Genomic DNA, 25,445 nt, shown 5'->3' on the forward strand with positions numbered 1-25,445 from the left:
AAACCTAACAGTATTAACAGATTTGTAAAAGCATGCACATGATTATATACTTGGCAGATAATAATCAAAGTTCAAAACATGCTATATTTCCACTTTACATTCCAAAAGATGAAAATAAAATAGGATGATAATGCTCATTATGGTAGGTATTCGTTAAAGCTAGTCTATGTTCCTCTCAACAATCAATGGAGATAGGCTTTTCCGAGCAGGAATCTAATTCATACAAATTTGCTCTTTGGAGAAGTGTTATTTTACACCAACTTCTCCCAGTCATCCCCACAGGAAGATTTACTTTGTAAACTAGAAGTTCATATTAGTCAGTACTTCTGCATATCCTCCTCTCTCTTGAAGAGGTCATTGTACTGGTTTTGGCTGGGATCAAGTTAATCTTCTTCATAGTAGCTCCTATGGTGCTGTGTTTTGGATCTGTGACCAAAATGGTGTTGATAACACACCCGTGTTCTAGCTACTGTTGAGCAGTGCTTACACAGCATCAAGGCCTTTTCCATTTCTCACGCTGTCCTGTATCTGACCCCAACGGACCAAAAGGAAATTCTGCACCAGATAATGGCATCCTAGGCAATAAAAGCTGAGGGAAAGGAGGAGGAAGGGAGGACATTTGGAGTGATGGCATCTGCCTTCCCAAGTAACCGTCACAGGTGATGGAGCCCTGCTGTCCTGGAAATGGCTGAACACCTGCCTGTCAATGGGAAGCAGTGAATGAATTCCTTACTTTCCTTTGCTTGGGTGCATGGCTCTTGCTTTATCTATTAAACTGTCTTTATCTAAACCCACGAGTTTTCTCACTTTTACCCTCCTGATTCTCCTCCTCCCCATCCCGCTGGGCAGGAGTGAGCAAGTGGCTGCATGGGGCTGAGCTGCTTACTGGGGTTAACGCACAACAATCATAAATGAAGAAAGATAAAGCGGCAATTGTGGAAAGAACACTGACAAGTTAAATGAGAAAAAACTTTCAAAACATCAAAACCAGTCACTACTATATGCTGCTTAGTTAACATCAACAGAAAGTCAAAACTGCAGTGAGATATTACCTATGCGTTCTGTAAGCTGCCCACATTAAAGGTGTCATTCCATTTTGATCCATCATATCGACATCCTAAAACAGGAAAAGAAAAAAAAAAAGTTGGTGACATAAGTAATCACGCTCAAGATCTAGTAGATACAAGGTTTGCAATGAGAAGCAGTATTTTAAGACTAACCAACTGAATTGGAAAAAAGCTGGCAAGCTTTCAGTACATAATAAAGTCGTATTTAAAAAATGGAAACAGACATCAACACCACCATTGCAAAAATATAACCATTCCAATCTATTTTGGAAACTAGGGAACAGTCATGCTGTATAAGACTAGTCCTTTCTATCTTACTATTAATCTTCAACATAAAAGATATATATAGATGGCGTACTACTGCACTAAAAAGCAGGAGAAAACTAAAATAATGTGCCAATATTTAATAAAATACTTGATAAATTAACATAAATAACATAGCCTGAATCCTACATCCTAGTGAATGCCAGCTGCATCTATTCTTCCACTTGCAAAGCAATTTGCCTTAGTTCACTCAGTTCCAAAGGTATTTACATATCTGGATAGCAAGTTAACGGATGCCAAAAAATTTTTACGTTTAAACAAAAGCCATTAATAAAAACAACCTACCCAGAAACAAAACTGATTTATAATCAAGTGCTGACTAAAATGATGGCTAAAAATAAAAAAAGAAAAAAAAAATATTTACATTTAACAGAATATAGCCACAGAATGACAAAACAGCACCATCCAGACAATTCTCTTCGATCCATCAGAAAGGATCTAATACCTAGAGTTTTTTCATGTTATATATCCCTGCCTCACTAACACAGAAGTTGGTAATTCCCTAAATACATCGAGGCAGATAAGATTCTCAAGCACATTTGGGTAAGTTCCACAGACCACTACTAACAAAATTACTCTAAGCTAACTTAATGCAAGACCTGAACAGTTTTCCTTAGGAGGCAATAGAGCTATGTCAGTATCACCTATGCTACTCCACTCAGTCCTCACTAGGAAAATTAGGTTGAAAGTGTTTCAATATTCTTTTTGCTACAGAAACTACTGACAGAAACCCAAAAGTGGCTGATGTTGCTTTATCACTCCCAGAACTTTCTTCTCTGCTTCAGTAGTCTGCCAAATGCCCAGCAGCCTGGGATCCACTCACAGTGATGCTAGCGTGACCCAGGCAAAAATTTTCCAGAAAATCCAATTTAGTTCTTCCAAATAACTGCTTTTAAAGCATCTCTAGCCTGTAGATAACTTTAGATTTCTGAGGTTTTACTCTGTTGTTTAATTAAAAAAAAAGCCAAAATTTAAAAAACAGTTGATGGAGAGGAAAGAGAACTTTATTGTATTGTTTGTTCAGAAAAGAGTTACATGCATTGAGACCAGGATCCAAGCCTGTTTGCCCACAGTACTTGTGTAGATTAGATCCTTTTGAGCCTACTAGGACTTTGCAACCATTGACACTCCTTTTAACCTCCCGTTGTTGAGGTTGTGAAGGAAATTAGAACTGTAGCCTAACCTCAAGTTCATTCATCCTTGAGAAGCACGACTTTGACTCACAGGTCCCACTGTGTGAACAACATATTTTGAAGATTGTACAAATTACTATAACATGAACAATCACTCTTTCATCTTTAGATTTCATATAGAAAAGCAATTCTTCGTGACAGCAGGGACCTGATTGCTCGGACGCAAGTAAAACGATTCCTTCAGTGATTCCACCTGACAAATCAAAAGTACACTTTGCACACTAAGTGACACTCAGCTAAAAGAAAAAAAAAAAAAAAAAAAAGCAGCCATGAGCTCCAGACTATTCCCTGCACATAAATTACCTAGTCAGGCTACTGCTATTGCTCATATTAAGCTACATCGTGGGCTGAGGCAGATCCCTTTTCAAAGGAACTTTTACAAAAGGCAAAGCAACTAAGATTGACTTACATACTGTTATACAGACCCAACAAAGATGACATAGTTGTGGATAGCAGACACATGCTCTAACAAACTTCTCATAAAAAATTCTTTGTTATTTGCCAAATCATTACCACAACCACACAATGAGTGGGTCATTTCGCAAAGGAGTATCTCTGTTGCTGCTTTTTACCAAAGGGCTGAGGCAAAGAAAGCAAACTTTCAGCAACAGGTATGTATTAGGAGACTTGTTCTTCTGTTCTGGCGTGTACCAACAGGCATTTTAGCATTAATTTCTTGTTTAACATTCAGTGATAGGTCAATCTGATAATGCTCATGAAGGTGTGTACCTATGCTGTTAGGACACAGTAAGAGTACTGCAAGAACCAAAGATTTCAACAATAAGTGAACACAAGGATCAAAAATTGTACATACTGCTACCCTCTGTATGTATTCGAGTGTGAACTCTGTGGATTACAACAGGCAAATTTTTCACTTGTTTCTGAAATAGAACAACTCTGGTTCCAAAAGAGAACAACTTTGCGTATGCAAAGATAACCAGACTTAATCCTAGGACACTAATATAAGATTCCACAAAAAGCTTTGGAAAGGCAAAAATATAGGGGAGAAAGAGCTTTCTGCATGTAAAGGAGCTGTAGCAACTATTCTGCTACTTAACAGTACTTTCTGAAAGCAATATAGCTGACAAGGTAGGATTCTGAATAGCGGCTAAAGATCAGTACAGCATTTAGGTTTACCAGGACATTTAACAAGCAATGGCCAAACTAGTACTGTGATACAATATGGCCTTTTCAAAAGCACAAAAAGCATCAAGAGATTCCACTTAGAAGTGCATTAAATTGCACAGAAAGGGACCAGGAATTTGATCCTCTTTAGAACCATTACTGGTTGTTTCGCAAAACACAGACCTTCATAGAAAGACTCATCACACCCTTGTTCAGAATTCTGTTCTCCATAAGGAAAAGATCTCTTTCACATGGACTGCTGCCCAGGGAAAGGGAAAGGGGCTTCTAAAGAGATGACATATTTAAAAGCATATAGTAAAAAAGATTTATCAGGAAGGGAGATGTAAGGCTGAAAAAATTTCCTAATTTAGGACATGTGCTAGTTATCCACTGGAAGCAGAAATTTTGTAGGATTCTTGCGGAATGAAGCAAGTGCGGATTGATAGGCAGCTCATCAAGCAAGGTAACACACAGAACTGAACCTACCTTGTTCTTTCAAACAACAAAAACTCTATTCTGAAATACTCTAGTCCACCAAATGCAGAATCAGTTCTGACAATCATGAGAAAGAAACACAACCAGACTTATAATTCTGTAAGTAATGTGCTGCAGGTTGAGTCTAGGAAATAAAGACTTGGTTCATTGTCTTACACTGACCTGAGCCCAGTAGAGAATATGATCCACAGCACCAGCAGTAACAGCGCTTAGGAGCACTGCTCACGGGCTGCAGCACCAAAGCAACCAAGGCTGCTCGTACCACAGTGGCATCTCTCAACCTAGATGCCAACTACTCCTAGACCATAGCCCAGAAGGCGGCCCTATATAGCTTGGGACATTAGTTGACACATAAAATTGCAACTCTTGAGAATAAAAAAAAAAACCAAAACATACTTGATAAGTGATAGTTAAACTATGAATATGAAATAGTTAAACTGTGATTTTAGCTCCAGAATATTTCTTACGTGATTTTACCCTACTAGCAACTTTATAGTCACTTGTTACCTGTGACTGAAGTAAGTTCTCACACATGCCACAGGAGGAGAACACATTATTCAACCATGCGATATACCATATCCATATCTTATTACGGGGTGACATGTTTGCGTATGCTAGGCCCTGATATGCCTTTGGCATTTTAAGTAGTGCAAGCACAGCGTCAAGCAGTCAAGTAGTATAAGTATCAATTTTGAACCTTATTAAGTGCCTTCAAGCTCTTTTCAGGTTTGTTTTTTTCTTGCTTTTTTTTTATAATAATGATCTTACCGAAACTTGAACTGTCCTACAGATTCTGTTACTTGCTATCTGATTATATTTAGATCGTGTGCTTGTCCCAGGCTTGATTTTGACCCAGGCATCCTACTGACACAAACAACACGAGCAAGTTATGATACAGTCAGGTATTAATCTCTCAAAACTCAGTAGGAGACATGACTAAATAAAAAGCAACATCTATCAGCCACTGCTGTCTCTTGGCCAAGTAGCACTTGCTGGCATGAAAACGGGTTCACTTCCAACCAAGGTCAGAGGGCATCTGGCCAAGAGTTCTTCCCCTACACTACACTCCAGTAGCTAGAGGACTGGACTCGAGCCTCAAATTAGAAATTTTGCCGTTGGCTGCTGCAGCCCAGGAAGAGAGTGAAGCAGCAACACTGAAGTTAGGTTCCAGCTCTGTCTCAAAAAGGGACAAGAAGCAATCAGGAGCAACTTCTTAATCTACCTGTCAGTTCTCTACACAGTTTTGAAAGCTAGCTCTCCTCCGACCATGCAGGTCCACAATGGCATCAGGATCAGAACTAACAAAGCACAACAGCCTACACTGACCTGTATTTTGACATTTATTTAGTTGTCATTTAGCACACATACTACAATTAGGTTCAGAACAAGGGCAAGCCTACTCTCTGGATATAAGAGAACCTCATCTGTGTAAAGACAATAGGCAAGAACAATTTGCAAGTAGTATATAGGCTAAGCCCACATAAGCAAAAGCAGTTCAAGTTTCCAACCAAAATCATGGCATCACAAAGGAGGTACAAAGTAAAAAAGGGATTAATGACCTCATATGTACTCATTAAAGGAGAATAAAAAGTAGAACCATGTATCTCCCATAGATTCTAGAGAAACCATGTAGCTTCTGTAGTTGTACATAGTATGGCTAGAGAACTGTAAGTTTAGGGATTGTTATTACAATGCTATTGATATTACTGTATTTTAAACATACTATATTTTAAACGTACAAATCAGTACATAATTTTCAAGTTGAACTTTTTGAAGTGCTTCCAAAAATTACTGTTAAAAGTAATTTGAACTTACAGCACAGAATGGATGCCAAAAGCACACTTGGTAACATTTAGGTGATTTAATAAGAATCATCTTTTAAAAAGCTATAAGCAGAGCTGTTGCCGAGATAATAAGTTTTAAATTTTAAAGCAAGTTTTGCGCATTTATGTATGTACACATGTAAAGATGCACAGCTTCTTTTGGACTGAAGTATTACATGCTCAGATAAATAGGACAAGTCTGTGTATATAAACATGAAGACAAACAAACATTTACAGGGAGATTTCATACTCGTAGCAGAACATTTTAAAGGCCATTTATACTTCATTAATGCTAAGCTTTAAACAAGTTCACACTTGTGTAACATCTGCAAGATTTTTCTAGTAACATAAAATCCACATACAATTACACATAATTTGTGAACAAAATACAAAACTTGTTCCTGATGAAAAGGTATTTCTCTTCAATCATTCTCTTACAAAATCGCAATTATATATGATCAGCCTCTTCCTGTGCCTAGCTTACTCTTTCATACACTAAATACTGCTTTACCAAACAGTTCTCAGATACAAACAGAGTACTGCATGGAGCAGTAGTTTATTTTTTTACATGTATAGGCACAAACCATTTTCTGCAGTAAATTTAGTATTTGTTTTACACAGACCAAACCCACTGATTTTGTAGTCATATTCTACCTGAACACTGATTGGATCATATCCCACTTGCTATTTGAAAGAATAAGCAGAATACAAAAGCATGAACAGCATTAGCAAGACTGTAAAAATGAGAAGCGGGCTTTGACTTGTCTATATGGTTTACAAAGTAAGTCAAATTTGTGCTTCAGGCACATATCTGTGGCTGAGTAAATCTACAAATTATAATGCAGGGTGAGTAGCAAAAAGGTGAACATGTTTTTGATCATACAGAATGAAGGATGGGAGACAATGAGAACAGTAATGAATACACATGCTATATATACACTTTACAGACCCAGTAGTAATGCAAGAGGCTAGCAAGAAGGTTTTGGGTTGGTTTGGGTTTTTTTATTTACACATGTATGCAATTAGTAACAGCAATAAATAAAAGTTGTGGACTGAGGTGTAAAAAAGAGATGACCTATGACAGCTCTTTGTCATTAGATTCTTTACCCATGTATAACCTGATGATTCTGTGAAGAATTCTAAATATTTGCTATCATTGTCACTCAACATTTAAAGATTAAATTCATTAGAAATAAAGAATGGTAAAAGAATAACTCCTGGAATTTCCATATACTACACTAGACAGGTATGAATTAAAGCCGAAGTATTCAGACTACTGTTAGAGAAAATTAAGTTAGCAGGTGGCACATCAATACTGTAATCTACAATGAAAGAATTAGAATTATTTTTATGTTTAGTCAGGCAAATATTCTGCATTTCCCAAATGATAGGTATAGGTTTCAATTGTTTTCCTACTCTGATTTTGAGTAGATTATATTTAAATATGACATTACTTAAAATTTACCTGTCCCTTTGCTATCAGGTAAGCAACAATCGAAGTATGTCCAAACTGTGCAGCCAAATGAATACAGCTACATCCTTCTCCATCAATTAGCGACGGATCTGCCCCATATTTCATCAGCTGTACAACCATGGATAAGTGACCCTGCCTAAATGTAACAAAACACAAAAACCAAACTGAATAACTATATACAGAAAAAACATTAAAATGTGAATATTTGAATACAACAAATATGTTTAGCAGTTAATCACACTACCAGAGATTCCACTTTGACTCATACTTTGAAAACAACAATTGTCATGACCTGATTCTGCAACTGAGTAAGCAAACTCATTCATATGAGCAAATTCTGTGCAGCCAATGCACTCATCCCATGCAATTTGCTTAAGCATGTCGTATAGCAAAAAGCCAGTCAACAACAAAACCCAAGTTACTAGTTTAGAAATCTAGTCTACTATGACTTCTTCCAATCCACACATGAAACCTGCTATTTTAAGAGATGCCAGACTGGCTATATACTCTCACTTTTTGTGGGGCATATGGTTTATCTTTCTACTATTAAAAACAGCAGTGAAATAAAAATAGAAAAAAAAAAAAAGAAAACTGAAGGTCTACACTTCCTCTACTCTACATTAAAAGCTTAAGCATCTTTTTGGCATAATGAGCATAGGCAAATCCTTCTTGTAGACAGGGTGCCTAACTGTCAGTACACAGTTTCTGACATGAGCAAAAAGGCCTTCTCAATCTGTCAGAAGCAGCTTCAGACAATGCTTCACAGAACAACAGATTACAGCTATCAACACCAGGAAATTCAATCAAGCTTTTGTGCTATTAACACAGAACTTAGAGTGCGATCTGTAACAAAAAGAAATATACAAGCTACAAATCTTTAAGGGAGGCTAACAAGCAACTCCTCATCTTCAGTAAACAAATTATTTTGATACATTAAATGTTCTAAAAGCTGATTTTTTAAGTCTCCTTTTGCAGTCTACAGTTTAAAACATTAATATGGACAGTGTTCCATTCATGCCTATTTCTAGGCAGTTGTCTGAAGGAGCAGCTACTTCTCAAAGGCTCTCTTCAATTTTCCCAGCCATTCACCATTCTCGGAGCATCTTCCACAGCATAAATCTGATTTTAATTGCATCTTTAAAAAAATCCACACATGTAATAGAACACTGCAAGGACAATGTCACACAAAATCATCCCAAGCCCCATCTGCACAAATGTTGCTGAACTTCAGAAGACTGACAAAAATAAGATCTTCAAAGTAAGAGCAAACCCAGGTGACTATAGACTCTTGATTTTACTTTACTCTTTTTCCTATCATAGCAATCATCTTCCTCTACATCAGAAAGAGGTAAGACAAACTGAACTATATGCTGAAAGCTCCTGTAGCTCAAACATACCACATTTACAGTGTGTCCAGTTACCAATGACTGAATTAATTCTTGTACAAAGTATTGCCATAAAATACAGCAATTTCATAAATCAGTCGGTACCAGATTCCAAGTTAAGCAAAAAAAAACCCACAGGAAAAGAAAATTCCAGAAGACTTTTCCCCACCTTGTTGCCCAGTGAAGTGGAGTAGAATTTAAATCTCCTCCAAGCTGATCAACGATAGCACCTTTTGATATATAGTATCTGGAATAACAGAAATAGTAAACATTATTGCTTGCCTTGGTTAAATATAAAGGACACACAGTAAGCATGTTTGATGTTATGCAAAACAGGCAGTTACAGACCAGAAGACCAGAACCTTTCCTTGCCTTCCTTTTTAGAAGACCAGAACCTTTCCTTGCCTTCCTTTTTAGAGGTCATGCATATATACATTCAATTTTTTGCCTTTCTGGTGTGGGCTGGGAGAGTAGGGATGCTTCCTACTGTGTTTTAAACATGCCGCTATTTCCTAGTTTGGTTCTAAGGTAAAACAGAATAATTGCTATATATATTAGTACAAACTGTGCTACTTCAGAAGTATTTAATCAAATGGATTCTTCTGAAATATTTAGGGGTTGCTGCATTAAAAAGAATGCAGAATTAATGGTAAAATAATATGCTGCTAGAAGACCAGCATATTTAGAGAATTTTGGCTAAATGGCAAAATTATATACAATTCAACTTGCAGCATGTATTATCACTGGAATGGCCCTGCTGAAGTCACTGTTCCAAGAGCTCATGCTTAAGTTATGCATTTAACCAAGTACTAAGATTTTTACATACTTCTCTATTGTTACTAATCAAAGGACAAACACATCTGCGTATTTAAAAAAAATTCTAAATGATGGGCTAGAAATTAGTTTTCCCTCAAGAACAGTTATAAAAAAACAAGCTACCTGTAGGAACAAAACAAGTTACCCTTATTTAATCGCAGCAATTCATATTCATAGTCATTTGTACCATTTCTGTGAACTGTTTTCCTTCCTGTTTTATATGGGATACTGAACTGGCAATATTACTTTTCCTTTGTGAAAGAAAATGCACACCTTACAAAGAAATTAATGTTTTTAAAAAAAAGGCCTTCCCAGAAGGCTTCTAGTTCTTCATTCACTCGTGTGCAAGCCAATAAAAAAAAACTTATTACTGACAGACCTTTGAAAAGTACTATCTAGCTATAGATTCCTAAGTGCTTGCACGTTTCGAGTACCTGTGCCTGCAGACTTTTTGCTTTCAAAATACTTGTCAGGTATATATGAATGCTGCTCTCCCACCCACACAAACTGTCCTTCAAATCCTCAGCACCGAGTTTCTGGCACCTCAATTTCCTTTAAGTGTTTCATGACATGGCAAGAAGGGGGGCAACAAACAGAACAATTCGAAAAACATTACTGTAACTAACTACCTTCTATTTCTTTAGTGCTTATTGATTCAGAGTGAAACTTCAAAAACAGCCCAAAAGTTACCATTAGGAACAGAAACTGAAAAATGCATTAGCTGTACATGTCCACACTAAAAACATCTAAAGGAAAAGTCCTTTTATACAGTTGCTTTAGAGCCATCAGACACAATGAAGGATTTCAGCAGACTTTCCAAAGTCATACAAACTCTGGTTTGTATGACAAACAAGATCTGCTCTGATTGATGCGGGACAGTCCACTCCACTGGTCTCCAACACCAAAGGAGCAGAAATGCAACATCTCTGCCACAGTTAAGCTTTGGGATTTCTCAATGGAAAAACCAAAGAGATTTTGTGAAAGTCTTGGTCCCGTGTAGGTGAAAAGATGAGGTGTATATAAGGTAAAGGGACGACAACAACAATTTTTTTATTGTGAAGCAAAGTATCAGCTACCAAAGAACAAATTTGAAAAAGACACTGAGAAGCTATTTAGTCCCCCTTGGGAAGGAGTTCCCAAGGAAATCTTGTCTAGATAAAAGACAGCACAGAGAAATTCACAGTCAAAGTTTGGATCCATCTCACTGATGTGACAGCCACTCATGGGGAGGTGAACATTAAACAGATTGTCTTCGTTCAAACACTGGTCCTCGCAGAAACACAATATATTCAGATTCTACTGAGCAGCAGCACTGCTTACTGGTTAGTACGTTTTATTTAGAAGGAAGAACTTGCAGTTTGACAACTCAGAAAAGACAAGGCGGCGATCTCCTGCCAGATGGTGCATTGAAATATAATGTTTTATGTTTCCTTAAGCGTGTTCTTAGGCTAAGTTGAGAACTATCACTGCATTTCAGTTTCAGTACACGTAAATGGCGAGATTTCTCTGCAAAACCAGACTGAGAACTTAATCTCCTTGCCTAGGTAGACCTTGCAGAAGGAATTTTGTGCATGTTGAGAACGTCCCTGGAAAAGGGACAAACTGGGCGATTCTACTGTCAGTGAGTCATCTAAGCTTCCATGCTAGAAGGTGCCTGGTGTGCAAGTCCTATTTGAGTAATCTACTTACATGCAAAGCAAGCCGATCTGATAAGAGGTTGCCTTAGGAAGAAAATACTTCCACTCATCTCCACATTAGGATCACTAAGTCTTTGCCAGGCATTTGAAAACTGCCCCAGCTAGCATTCAGTGCTTGTGGGATCGAAGTGCACACAGTCACTATTGCTAGAAGGAGGAAAAGTAGAAGAGAAATCCTTGTCTGCAGAAAGTTCGACACAGGGAATGGGGAAATGCTGGCAGTAGGTAACTGTAGAGATATGGCAAATTCTTGCATTTTTACAAAATTGAGTTGGAGAGACCAATAGATCAGTGTCATGATGAAAAAAGAATTACATTGTGGATGTCTAACACTTATCCCTGATCCTACAGAAATAATAAACGGTTCCGTAGTTTTCCTTATAAAATATCAATGGGTTTCACTGTTATCTACACTGAATCTCAAGTCTCACAATAGACAGGATGAGGAAATACTAAAAATAAAAGAAGTCTAATTATAAGCCTGCACTCTTCACAGATGAGCTGCTAACCTACTTCATTGGGAAGACCTTATACAGTCAATACCCAGTAAGCATGACACTGAGATCTGGTATCATGAGAGCAGACCACTTACACTTAGACTCTGTGACATCAAGCTTACTAGCTAACATATTTAATGAAATTATCCATTGCACAGAATGGGCATGAACAGCAGAGACTTGGGGAAAGATATGCCCATCAAACAGAAAGAAAAAACACAGAACAATCTCATTCTAAGGAAAGAGAATAAACCAGTGTCTCACAAAAGAGAGAGTGAGAGAGCACACAATATACTGGGTGATATAAAGTAAAATAAATCAAGACCCCCTAAAGACAGAGGAACTTGAAGTGTAAGAACTGCATCAGGAGGAATGGATTTTAAATACAGTTAAACACATTAGTAGTCACATGCACTCTAGTAGACAGCAGGAAAAAAATGCAATGCAGTATGTCACAGTGGTAGAGATGCATCAAGAAGGGACAAGACCTTTGACATACTGTTGAGGAAAAAGGAAGAATTAGACATATTAGATTTAAGAACATTCAATTGTCAGGGCTTACACTAAAATAACTTGAAAGAGATATGGCTGATACAATTGAAGTTATGTTGATTTAAAATTCTCAGAACAAGTTTCCAGCACTCAAATATAGGTGGAGAGATCTCCCTAATATATAATAAAGAACTAACTGGAAATTCAGATAGAGACTTAAGCACAGACTTCCATCTATCTGAATCTGACATTTTGATTTTGAACCACCTCTATGTCCAATATAATTGCTATAGCAGGAAATTGTTAGCAACATACTTGGAGGATGAAAAAAAAGGGTAAAATACACCACAAAATACTCACATGTTAAAGTACTTCTTTCACAAATTTAGCTTCAAAAGAGAACTCATGGGGAATTTAAAATTTAGTCCAGTTTTACTCTGTGAATGGCAGAAGGTCCCCAAACAGATATTCTGGGGCAGTGATTTTTTTGTTTGTTTTGGTTTTGTTGTTTTAGGTTTTTTTTAAGAAAAAGCTGTAGAATATATAAAATGCTAGTGAACTAAAGCATTAAGTCATAATCAAGTATCACAGAGGTAGATTCACTGCACTGAGAAGCTAATACAGGAACTACACATAAGTTAATAAAGAAACATCCACAATATAGGCCTATGTTTTCAAATGCCTCATGACATACTGATGTTTTTAAATGATGATAGTTGTCTCAATGCCACTCACTTTTCAGACCTTATAAAGACATACCAAATGAGATGGAATATCTGAAATCCAAGTATGTCTTCCAACAGCTCAAAAGATGAACAATTCATTGCACATAATTCATTATGCACTCAAGATGGATAAAAAGTGAGCTCAAAATACAACAACTGCTTTTAGATGCTGTACTTTTCTTAAAGAAAAACAGCTATCTGAAAAATTTTATGCATTTCAGCTGTTTCACAGCAAGCTGTAAGATGCTAGCCATAAAGACTCAGCACCACCCAGAGGGAAAATGGAATGAAAAGGAAGAAAACAACAGAGACTAAAATGTACTCTCACAAAAAACATTATTTAGGTAAACCAGGGTCCTGCATCACTTTTGCAAGAGGCTCTCAGTGTGCCGGAAAGCACATTGGTTACCTATCTTATAATGAAAGGAAGATACCAAATGCACAATTATGATTTCCTTGAGAAACTTCTACCCACAACAAAGACATAAAACCTGTTGTACTATCTACTGCATATAATAAAAATTTCTTTCAGAAACACTGAATTACTTCACAGAATTGTTTAGTTTGGAAGGGACTTTCAGAGATATATCTAGTCTAACCATCCCCGATCAAAGCATCTAGATCATGTTGCCTAGGATCATGTACAGTGGGGTTTTGAGTATCTTCATGGGTGGAGAGTTCACAACCTTTCCGAGCAACCTGTGCCAGTGCTCAGTCACCCACACAGTAAAACAAGTGCTTCCTGATGTTCAGATGGAATTTCATGTGTGTTTTAATTTGTGCCCTCTGCACTACTGAGAAAAGTCTGGCTCTGTCTCCTTTACTCAATCCCATCAGGTATTTACATACATTGATAAGATTCCAGGTATTATCTATTACAAGGTATCTCAGGTACTTAGATACATTGATAAGATCCTCAAGGAGAATCTTATATACATTGACAAGATAAGCCTTCTCTTCTGTAGGCTATGAAGTCCAAGCTCTCCCCTCCTCATGTCAGATGTTTCAGTCCCTTAATCATCTTTGCAACACTGTACTGGACTCTCCCCAGTAAGTTCATATCTTTCTTGCAAAGGGGAACCCACAACTTCACACAGATGTCCAGCTGCAACAGTTGAGTAGAGAGGAAGGATCACCTCCATTAATAAGCTGGCAATACTTTTCTTAATGAGGCCCAGTATACCATTGACTTTTTTTGCCGCAAGCCTGCATTGCTGCTTCACAGTCAGCTTCCTGTCCACCAGGACCCCAAAGTCCTTCTCATCAGATCTAAATCTTTATCTATATACCTATCTTTATCTATTTTACCTTCTTTTAAGAGAACTGCATCAGAACTCAAAGACCTTTAAATACAGGATGAGAAACATGAACCTGAGATCTTCTAGAAACTCAAAATCCGGTCCAAGGAAGGTGCTGGTGATGGACATACATGGGGAGAATGTGCTTAAAGATGTTTTGCATTTGTTTTTGTGTGTAAGTACACACATTAGAAAGAATGGTTTTGAAAAGTGGACTGATTGAAGACGTGCAGTTTATGTCAAATGTTCTAGAAACCTGCTGATTCAATAATATTTTGTGTATTTAGATTTGATTGCATGTACTTAATTCATTGTTTTGTTACTGGTAGAGAAAAAAAACCATGTTCTATACACACTCGTGTTTGAGAACAGCAAGTACTAAGAATTATCCCTTCAGGATTTAAGCTATCCATGTGCTGAAAGATTATAATAGGTTTTAAAACCTAGTCCCAAGTATTATGCTCCAGATTTTATAAACTGAAAAGCAAAAAACCCCACAGGTCCCACTATTAAAGATTTTTTATTACTTGCAAGGAGAGGTGCTGCAGTGTTACCTTTTGTAACAGCTGTGTTTTTAAAATACAAAGAAGTTATTTAAGTTAGAACTCCTTGAAATGCTGAATGAAGTAGGAATTGCCCCTTGCATCATATTAATCTTGCTTATTCAAAAACATTCACCACCAGCTAGCATCAAACTTGCCCCTCTCAAAAAAGAAACTTGGTATTTCAACAAGTATACCATGGTATAAAGAAATAGCATGCACAGCTGAATGGCTGTTCCGCAGGTTTCTCTCATCTGAGGAGAGTCTGAGCTTGACTTCTGGACATATAGCGGGTTTTATTTCTGTTAATTGTCACCAAAACATTGCTGCCAAAATGCAAATTAGGTCTTCTAACTTTTCCCCCCTCTCCCAAATTTCAAGACCAAAAATTGAGATTTTTAAGAGACTTAAGATTATTTAACACCTTAAAAAAAAAAGAAATCAACATTTTTAAGGACACGATTAGTTTATGTTTAACAAAGTGTATGTAATACATACTTCACCAGATCTATCCTGTTGTTGATTGCAGCCCAGTGGAGAAGCGTTACGTTTTCTTTGTCTGGTTGTCGCACATCATAACCTGCTTCCACCAACTCTCTACATCGTTCGTATATTCCATACCTTGAAGAAGAAAACAAGATTTTTTCAAAGCTGTTACCTTAGATAAAAATGCATTTGGCAAACACCAGACTTGCAGTCACAATACAAAAGTTTAAACAGAAGAGAAATTAAGAAGAAACTTTTACTTTCTGTTTCTGTATGATTACAGATCTCTTGCAACAAGTTTCCACTGGCAGAAGTCATATTAATCAATTCAAGATTTCACAGAAAACTTGTCTCCGCAGCAAACCATAGAGCAGAGCAAGGCAAAATATCAATCAGTAGTATACCAAGTATAAATAAATCTCTTCCCAGGAACTCCACTACATTTGTTTCTCGCACCTCTGTTCTCCTTCCTTTCTATCTCTTGACAACCAAAAGAGCTTAGCCAACTGATTTGACAGTATCTTCATATGAAATTAATTCTTTCATTAAAGATGACTCTTAAATGGGAGCTATCTTCATTTGAAAAAAAAAAAAATCTACATATATTTTGAAAGTTGAAACAAATCAGGAAGCATAAACATGACTTAGGCATCTAATGTAGGACTATCTCCACCATTAAATAATGTTTGTCTTGATGCTTACACTGGTTTACCACCTATTTTTAGTGGCAATAAAAGCAATGCAGAAAGGCAAGTAAAGATTACATCTCAATATCTGTACCACCCATAGGGATTTCTCAAGTCTCAAGAGGAGATTGATATGCAGGCACAACTTGAAATCAAGATCAATGCCTTGTGACATCCAACTTCTGCTAGAGCAGAATTTTAACAGTCTCTCAAAGTTGGACTCTAAGTAAGTTTTCCTTATGCTGCTTCTATGTTCTACTTTCTGCAGAAGAGACAGCCTTAGACAACTTAAGGCACTTTTGCTCCACTTGATCAGCTTACGTAACTGATGCAGAGACCTTTTTTCTGGGGTAGTTACCATTCTTACTTTTTCTTTCATATATTTCAATGGATCCTCAATCTGGACAGCACTCCCATAGTGAAGCCTCAAATGATTCAAGTCAACAAACCTCAGGAATTCTCTCCCAGCCTACTACAGGTTTGAAGCACATAAATTAGTTGGACACTATTAAAAAAGAAGTACTAGACACAAAAGCCTACTTACATTATGTTGTTGTCAATTTCCTGGGAAAGTTGTGCTAGAAATTATGAAAAATGCTAGAAATTGCTGTCATACCTATAATCTTCACAAAAGATCAGAACAAAGACTATTGCATGCAATACATACCAATTTGCAACAAGCCTGTAGAATATGGTCCCTCAGACTGAGTAAAAAAGCAGCAGTCATGAACAATCTTGATGACAAAGCTTTGTTTTTAATCAGCTGGGGGCAGCAGGGGAGAAAAGCAGTTTGGTTTATGAAGACTTAAAAATACGCAACCAGCTAGACAAGAGAGACATACTCAGACACACATAACTGCCAGAAAAACTGATAAGGTTCTGAGTCTGGCCAATCTTGAGGCACACTATCTCCAAGTCCCAGTCTAGATCAGCAGTGTGGCCTGATGAGTGCTCGCTCAAATGGCTAAACACATACCATTCCTGACTTTCCACCGCCCCAGCTGAAAGGGCCACTGAAACAGGTTACAACTACTAAAGGCAGGTCAGCCAAGAACAAGGTGTGAGAAGAGACAGTAGAAGAGATGGGGGAAATAAAGACTTCTGAAAGCAAGACAGCAAATTCTAATCTTACTGCAGTACAATATCACACTAGCATATTACAACATCTGGAGGTAACCTGGAAAGTGATTCATATAGAATAGCAAAACACCCTTTTGTTGACAAGCTGTTCTACTCCAGTCAGCTGTTATGACAACCCTTCCTACCGTAAACAAACCTGCTGCCTTCATTTAAACAACTAACTGAAGCCATAATGTAAGAAATTCCCCTAAAGCCCCGCTATTAGGTATAACTATCACCAGCTAAAAGAATTGTGCTGCCTATGGCTGAGTTTAGCTGACTCTCATCCTGCTTAAATAAGCAGTACTACACAACAAGCAGGAATTATATTAATAAAATATTCTAAATTGTTAGAATGATACAAAGAACACAAGAACGCTAACTTCTATGAAGTGTAAGAGGCAATCATGTAAACCTTTCATGCAATGGATTAGGATTTTCCTTACATGTACCGGTTTTGGCTGGGATCAAGTTAATTTTCTCCATAGTAGCTCCTATGAGGCTACGTTTTGGATTTGTGAGCAAAACACTTTTGATAACACACCAATATTTTAGCTATTGCTGAGCAGTGCTTACACAGCACCAAGGCCTTTTCTGTTTCTCACGCTGCCCCACCAGCAAGTAGGCTGGGAGTGGGGAAGAAGCTGAGAGTGGACTCAACTGGGACAGCTGACCCCAACTGATCAAAAGAGATATCCCATTTCACATAACACTGTGCTCAGCAATAAAAGCTGGGGGATGGAGGAGGAAATTTGGCATTATGGCATTTGTCTTTCTAAGTCACCATTACACATGATGGCGCCTTGCTGCCCTGGAGATGGCTGAACACCTGCCTGCTGATGGGAAGCAGTGAATGAATGCCTCGTTTTGCTTTGCTTGTGTGTGCGGCAGCTTTTGCTTTCCCTATTAAACTGTCTTTATCTCAACCCATGAGTTCTCACTTTTACCCTTCTGATTCATTTCCCCATCACACTGGAAGGGAACAAGTGAGCAGCTGCATGGGGCTCAGCTGCCTACCAGGGTTAAACCACAACATTACTGTTGGTCACCTATGGTAAAGTGTACAAGTGATTTAGATGAGTGTCCTATCAAGTTAAATACACAATACAGAATGAACCTCCTTGAAAGTAAACTCTGATACCTAGCCAAGTTTTTGTTAGATCATGCTACCAAGATAGGTATAACCAAGCAGCATTGTCACAGTCTTTGGGGGGGGGGGGGGTGGCAGGGGGGTGTTTGTTCTTTGAGATTTTGGTGGTTTTTTTTTATTTTATTTAAAGCAAATCTCTAGTCTTACAGAAAATGTGACACTGCTTTCTGAAGAACTTTGCTCAAGAGATATGAAAATGAAGGAGAGCTGTGGCAAGCATGTGGATCAATTCTGCAGCCTGTTGAGGCAGAATGCTGTCGCCAATACCCCTGCAGAAGCCCTGACAGGATGCTCTAATTACACTCCACTGATGTCTACAAATACCACCCTCTAGAATCCGCCCATACACTACTGTGAGGCCCTGGGCAAAGACTACCGTATGGGTTCAGATAAACAAGGAGTAAGTAGTAGGAATGGATTCCTCCTCCAGGCTTTGCATCATAGACTTCCCCTCCTCCCCACTGGAGGGCAAACTGCAAGTCACAGGTACTTCCTACCACTTCACCACAAAACAAATCATGAAATTCTGCAATACATCAGAAGAGCCTTCCCAGGAAAACAAAACATATTCCAAAAACTACACTGAGAATGAGGTATATAGCAATTTATTTAAGTCACCATCAATTTGTCTGTTCCTAGCAACTTATTTTGGTATCTTAAACTCAGTCATAACTGATTATAAAAGATGTAACACACAAGGTATAATTTAATAACGCTTCAATTTATTAAATTGTCACAAGAGGACCTAAGGATCTAGACAGACAAAATCTGCCTGGCAAAAAAGGTTACAAATTTACAACAATTTGCTCCTCTTCCTGGAAAACAGCAGGCTCTCTACTATTAAATAAAACACCGAATCTGATGCAGTCATGGTTTCTTGAGCTCTGTCCTAGAAATGCAGCATTCTTCTCTCACATACTACCTACAGTCTTCTTCCATCAATTTGCTGCAGCTGACTTCACCTTGCCTTCTCCAAAGGTCCATGACACAGCTCGATTACAAGATGAGGAAGTCACCTATTTCAGACACTCAGCATAAATGTACTTATATTGTTATAAAGGGCTCTATGCCCTTCAGGAAAGAGGAATGGAGGAAAAGATTCAAATCCTCAGAAGAGACTGATGTATTAACCTAACAAATTTTCAGCATCTGGGTCAATTCTAGAGGGTGATGCTGTAAACATCAATATGGAATACAATTAAAGCATACTATTGAGCTTGCCTTGTTCTGAAAGAAATGGGACTGGTTATTCCAGGGCAAAAAGACCATTGTGCAAGCTCATTTCACTATCACAGTCTCTAAGGCATTTTGGTAACTAACACGTAACATTTTATTTGTCATTGCAGCTTAAAGATATTCTGAATTTAATACTTTTGAAAAGAGTATCCTAGAAGCCTTTTGCATTTTAAATATGTAGTCCATTTTTTAATCTTTTGTCTGCAAGCACATTGACTCTTGGAAATAGACACTGACAGCTTTGCTGCATGATTAACACAAAATTTGGCCACAATACTAGTAAGGAATCTCTCTTCAGTGAACACATCGCCATGCCAACAAACAGTAGGTAAGCCAGGAGCTCATTCCCTCATCTTGCTATCATTGTAACTCCAACCAAAGCTGTTTTAACTTGAAATGCAATTAGTAGAAAAACAATCTTTTTTATCTTTTGAAGACTCATTTCCATGAATGATGGTGGTTAAATAGCAACAAAGCCTTTCATACATACGTTCTCATGGTTTTTGTGTTAAACAGCTAGTTTTGTTTTCAAGAGCAAAGGGATAACTCAAGAGCTGCTTAATGAATCGTTAACAGTGATGTTGAGAGACAAGAGAAATTCAGCTCTTGCATATGTTCCAAAGCCTCAAGTTGTCTAGACAGTTGTGGCTATATTGCTAGTGTGGTTAAAAAAAATCCCACCCTTCCATGTGAATTTCAGATACATTTCACTTTCAGCAATATAATCAAACTCCATGGGCACAAACAACCAGGCATAAAGAACGTGTACCTGTGTCACCGTCTGCCCATCCTCTCCTGCAAATAAGTCAGAAGTAATTGTCACTTTGGCCAACCCTCACCAATTTGAATTATTCCATATGTATCCTATTTTTTTCTTATCAGTCACCTTATGAAAGATGAGAAATAGTGAGGAAAAAAGCATATTCTCAAATGTATCCAACAATTTTTTTCCTCAGCAAGACTCAGCATATTTCATATTTCGTGCTTCACTATTTCACAACACACGACTTCATTTTGAATTATCTCAGTGAATAAAACTAACAGAAAAGTTAATCTTGCGATAATGAAATTGTAACATTTGAGCACAAGGAGTCAATCTTCCAGATGTCACAAAAGCACTTGTTAATATCATTAATGCTTAATACCCATCTTCATAATGGTTATTTAAGATACTTTCAGCATAGCTGGAATTTGCTCAAGTTCACTACAAGCAGAAGGTGCGTATTCACTCTCCGCAGAACTGAAAAACATGACACAAGGATTAATGTCTCAGCTTTTGTCCTCCTAGCCATAACCCATCATATGCTTCTCTACCTGTGAACAGTAGCTGCTTTTCCTTAGTTTCATGGCTTAAAAGATTTAAAACAAAGCCAGCAACTTGAAGTTATTATGTTAACACAGTACCCTTCTGTCGTGGTTTAACCCCAGCCAGCAACTAAGCACCACGCAGCCGCTCACTCACCAAGACATCATATTCAAAGTTATAACTCCAGCCTTGGATGCACAGGGCTACTGGTGCCAGAAGAGATAGAAATAAACACACCCAACATATCTCCATTAAATTTCACTTTTAAATCACAACTTTTTTTCCAAGACTCCATTCCTTTGCAGCTCCAGTGAGAGCACTGAATGATATCACATAGGAACAAAGACAGTTCACAGCCCACCCTCTGATTCTATAGAGGCAGAAGAAATTCAAAGACTTTCTATGCAGTTACAAGTGAAGTACTTCTATAGTATGCAACGTTCTGCCCTTGCAATAGCAAAGGCAAGAACAGATGATTTTTTTACTACGGCTTTGACAACAGATTTTCCAATATATGAGTGGCCTGCTTCTTCTTTCAGAAACATAGTGGAAACCTTTTATGAACCAAACAATTTTGCTATAACTGAATACAAGATACCAAGAGATTACACACATATTTTAACACCTGTAAGATGAAGGGCTAAGACGCTACGACTTTTAACACTACCTAGATGCCCTTGGATATGTTTATAACAAAGCCAGTGAAAAGTGTCCTTTATAACAATAGATATTAAACCCAAACACTATCATTTTCAGTCCAGCACAAGTTTCTGCAAAATAAACACAGAGAGAGACTATTTTTGGTATAAAGCATGCCTAGGCCCCATGTCTGTGGGAGAATTTATCAGGAACATAACGGGGAAAAAATACAAATACTGATAAACTCTTTGCAATGAGAACATCAGCTGAACTGCTCTTTTCTATACAGAGTCTTAACTTGATTGCAAGAGGTTATTAGATTTGTAGCTCACAGTGTATGAACATCTTAATTTAATAAGTGTTCAATCTACAGACTAAGATGATAAAGCACACAAACAGTTCAACAAGATATGAAACAACGAACAAATACTTCTGGAAAAATGTGTGGAGCTTGCAAGCTCTTATTTTCCCTTGCTGAAAAACATAAAAGCAAATGCATTATTTTACTGACATTGTTTTATTTCTCTGTAATCAAGTGCCAATAAACTCAACATCTTAAAATAGAATTCTACAGTCAAACAGCATATATGAAATATAGATGAGTTTGAAACCTCTTCATCCCATTTTTCATCATCATCTTCAAAGTTTAAGGAATTATGTTCCCCATTTTCATGTATGTTGCAACAATAATATAACTAGTTACTTTCACAGGAGAAACTTTTAATAATGCAGCACATCAAATACTGTAAGAATAACAATCATTATGAAAAAAATTAAATGACTGACTAGCTACTTACATGATGTGACTAACCGATTCCTGCTTGCATTATCGCAAATTTAATAGCAAACAGTTCTATGCTATCGCAAAATGCACCTTCTACTTGTCAAGAAGCCTGCAATTTAAGTGGTCTTTCATGAAATGCCAAACCATTTTGGATGACAGATCAGTTTGACTTTTTTTTTTTTAAACAGAGGAAGATACAGAACTTTATTATTATGATTAGCTATCAGACCTTTCTCAAGACCAACAGAATTTCATTTAACTAATGGTAAGCACCCAGCTACCATTTGACTGTATCACACTAAAAAAACTGTTATATTCTCTTGGGGAAGTTTTGAAGTGTTCTGAAAAAAACCTGTGCTGCCAATGACATGCTGAATGCTACGTGTCTGGTCTTGGAAAAAAACACCCAAACTAAGAGACTGAAAATAATTCTTATTCTATTTTGTAATGTTTTGCTTCAACTTACTGAGCTGCTTGGGGAGGGGAATGCTAGGAGACAGAGGGGCCCTTTTTTACAGAACTTTTTGTGGCATCTTACATTAGCACTGAACTAAAAAGTAACCAAAGTCAGCAGATATTTTAATCTAAGTGAATACTGATTTTTGAAGACAAGCAGTAGAGGATAAAATCACCTATTTTTCTTATATATAAAAGGCTATGTTTCTACAAAAGTGAATAACTACATCAGTTTAATAGGAACTGTATATCTTTTTATCAACACCAAATTAATATATTAGCAGCATTATTTATTTTATTGCAAGCCTTATGATATTGGGTGGTTTATTTTCTGCCTTAAAGGGAAAAATCTCTGAAAATTAAGACAGCTGTTTTATATAACATGGCCTTCAAATCCTAGTAAATACTTAAAATAAAGGTGAGTTCTCCCTCTAGTCAGGGAGGTGCTACTTGGATACCACAACTTGATCATATACCCACGCTGAAAGTCCCCCCTCCCTGTGATATTAACCATTAGGGCTACAATATGAAACTGCAGTCCTCTCTGGTGAGATGCCATCCTCTCTGTAAGTCACATCTCACCATGACTGGGAAGGAACACAACAGATAAGAATCGACAAGGCCGTGAGTTATTTGAGGAGACCAGAAGGGAATTATAACAACTCAGTTGAAAGCATAGATCAGCCTAAATTTGAGGGCTAACAGGAACAAATGTGTTTTAGGGTTTCAAACATGCAATAAGCGTCTAAGAATGGAAGCAGATAACTTGTAAAACCACTTCTGTCATATTTCCGTGCTTTTAAGCAGCAGCTAGTTTGATGCTATGCCAATATTTTCATTTCTAAAAATGCCCTAATATGAGGATTATAGGTTTTAGTATTACTATTAAAGTATTTAGGGCAACAATTGCAGAGTCAGTCAACATCTATTTCAGGAAGTTAAACTCCTTAGAACCTAAAACAAGAAGTGAAGGGAAGTACATACTTCCTAAACCTAAATGGGGCCTGTGTCACATGCAGAGCCACAAAGCTGCTTTCAGCTGGAGGAGATGCCTTTTAGGAAAAAATGGCAATAGCTCAGCAAGATACATAATAGCTTAAGCATTCAAATTAACAGTACAAGAAAAAAAAAAATCTTACAAAACTATCATCTCAGCTCACTGAAGAAAAGTGGCAGTGGTCGTGGTTTCTGAATGGTAAAAAATAGCAAGCTAAAAAGTAGTGTCATGACAATTCTTCAGAAAGTCTTGTGAGTTAGTATGTGCTATAGGACTGTGTGGAAGACAAATTTATGTAATTCATCTGCATTAAGAATGCAATTATTAAATTTGCACAGTTTGCTCCTACAGTCCTTTCTCAGCAATAAACTCCATTTCATAGCAGCACTGAAACTGCAGAATCAGGGACAATAAAGGAAGTTACACAGAGACACATTGCTTCTAACCTATAAGTTATGTCAACAAATCAAGGAAACCCTCATGTTTGCGTATCAGTGTTGCCTACTTACCTCTTAATCATCACCTACAGAAAATAAACATCAGTACCAGCTGGAAGAAAACTGTACCTTCTCTTCCAACAATCTGTCCAGCAACCACCTATATTTACAACTTAGCATAATTCCTCCCACATATTTTCATACAATGGTCAAAAATTTGTCTTAACAGTAATTTTTTAGAGTTCGCCTCTGAAATCTTCCACTGCTGTATCTACAGATACAGTTCACCTTCCTCTTTATGCAAATAAAAAAAAATCAATTTTACTGGTTTTTAACTAATACAGACACAGACAAATCTAACACTCAAAAATAAACTTACTGTGTGGCTTTCACAATGTCCCAAGTGCTGTAATCATCAATGTGGCTTTTCCGTCCAAGAGATTCACTGTATCCATGGTTGTAATGGCTTTGAGGCTTTATTTCCTAAAAAAGACAAACTTGCTATTAGAACACCAGAATCAGCATTACTAAAGTTTCTCAGAAAAAAAAAATTCTATAAGCAAAACTAAAAACAGTACCCAGTTCAATATACTATAAAGCTACCTAAATCTGAGGGTGGTAAGCTGACTGGCCCCATTTCTACATTTTGCAAAGCAGACCACTGTATTCCCTGGTATAGATTCCAAACACCTTCCAAAAAAACACCACTTATAACAACAGAGTTCTGCCAAATCCTACACTGGGGTATTTTTATAGAATATTAACAAAAAGTAATGGCTTTTGTTTTGTTTTTATAAATGCAACATGGCATAGCTAAAAAAAGCTATCGGCCATAAACTGACAAAGTCTCACTCTGCTACTACAAATAAATGTTATACTTCAAATAGCATAGTCAAATACCTTCTAGAAAAAAAATAATTGGGAATGATTAATACCAATTATTAGAACCTACTGACACTTTATTGATTCTTCAACTCCAGTCCCATCTTCAGAGGTGATCTATGTATGTTTAACCAATGGGTCTCAGAAACAAATGGCATGACCATGATATGCTCTTCACCAGATACAGCTCCCTACAAACTTAATTCTTTTGATGAAGGGCAACACTTCAACCCTTAATGCTTTTCTTGGTGGAATTTATATTAAAACACTGTATTGACAGATCACTAGCTCAGCAACACACCATTTTTCTTTTC

The 25,445-nt window shown here is 37.3% G+C and overlaps 1 protein-coding gene across 1 annotated transcript in view; it reads right to left on the reverse strand.

The window, feature by feature from the left end:
* Positions 1–25,445, reverse strand: part of ZDHHC17 (zinc finger DHHC-type palmitoyltransferase 17) — a 77,146-nt gene that overhangs the window by 33,348 nt on the left and 18,353 nt on the right. The window contains exons 2-6 of the mRNA XM_069773476.1: positions 24,629–24,732; positions 15,452–15,574; positions 9,056–9,133; positions 7,493–7,637; positions 1,053–1,117 (exon numbers count right to left, since the gene is read on the reverse strand). Coding sequence (XP_069629577.1) covers positions 1,053–1,117; positions 7,493–7,637; positions 9,056–9,133; positions 15,452–15,574; positions 24,629–24,732 — 515 coding nt within the window. The remainder of the gene's footprint in view (positions 1–1,052; positions 1,118–7,492; positions 7,638–9,055; positions 9,134–15,451; positions 15,575–24,628; positions 24,733–25,445) is intronic.

Source organism: Haliaeetus albicilla, chromosome 28 (assembly GCF_947461875.1).
Source record: "Haliaeetus albicilla chromosome 28, bHalAlb1.1, whole genome shotgun sequence".
In the NCBI taxonomy this organism is placed as follows: Eukaryota; Metazoa; Chordata; class Aves; order Accipitriformes; family Accipitridae; genus Haliaeetus; species Haliaeetus albicilla.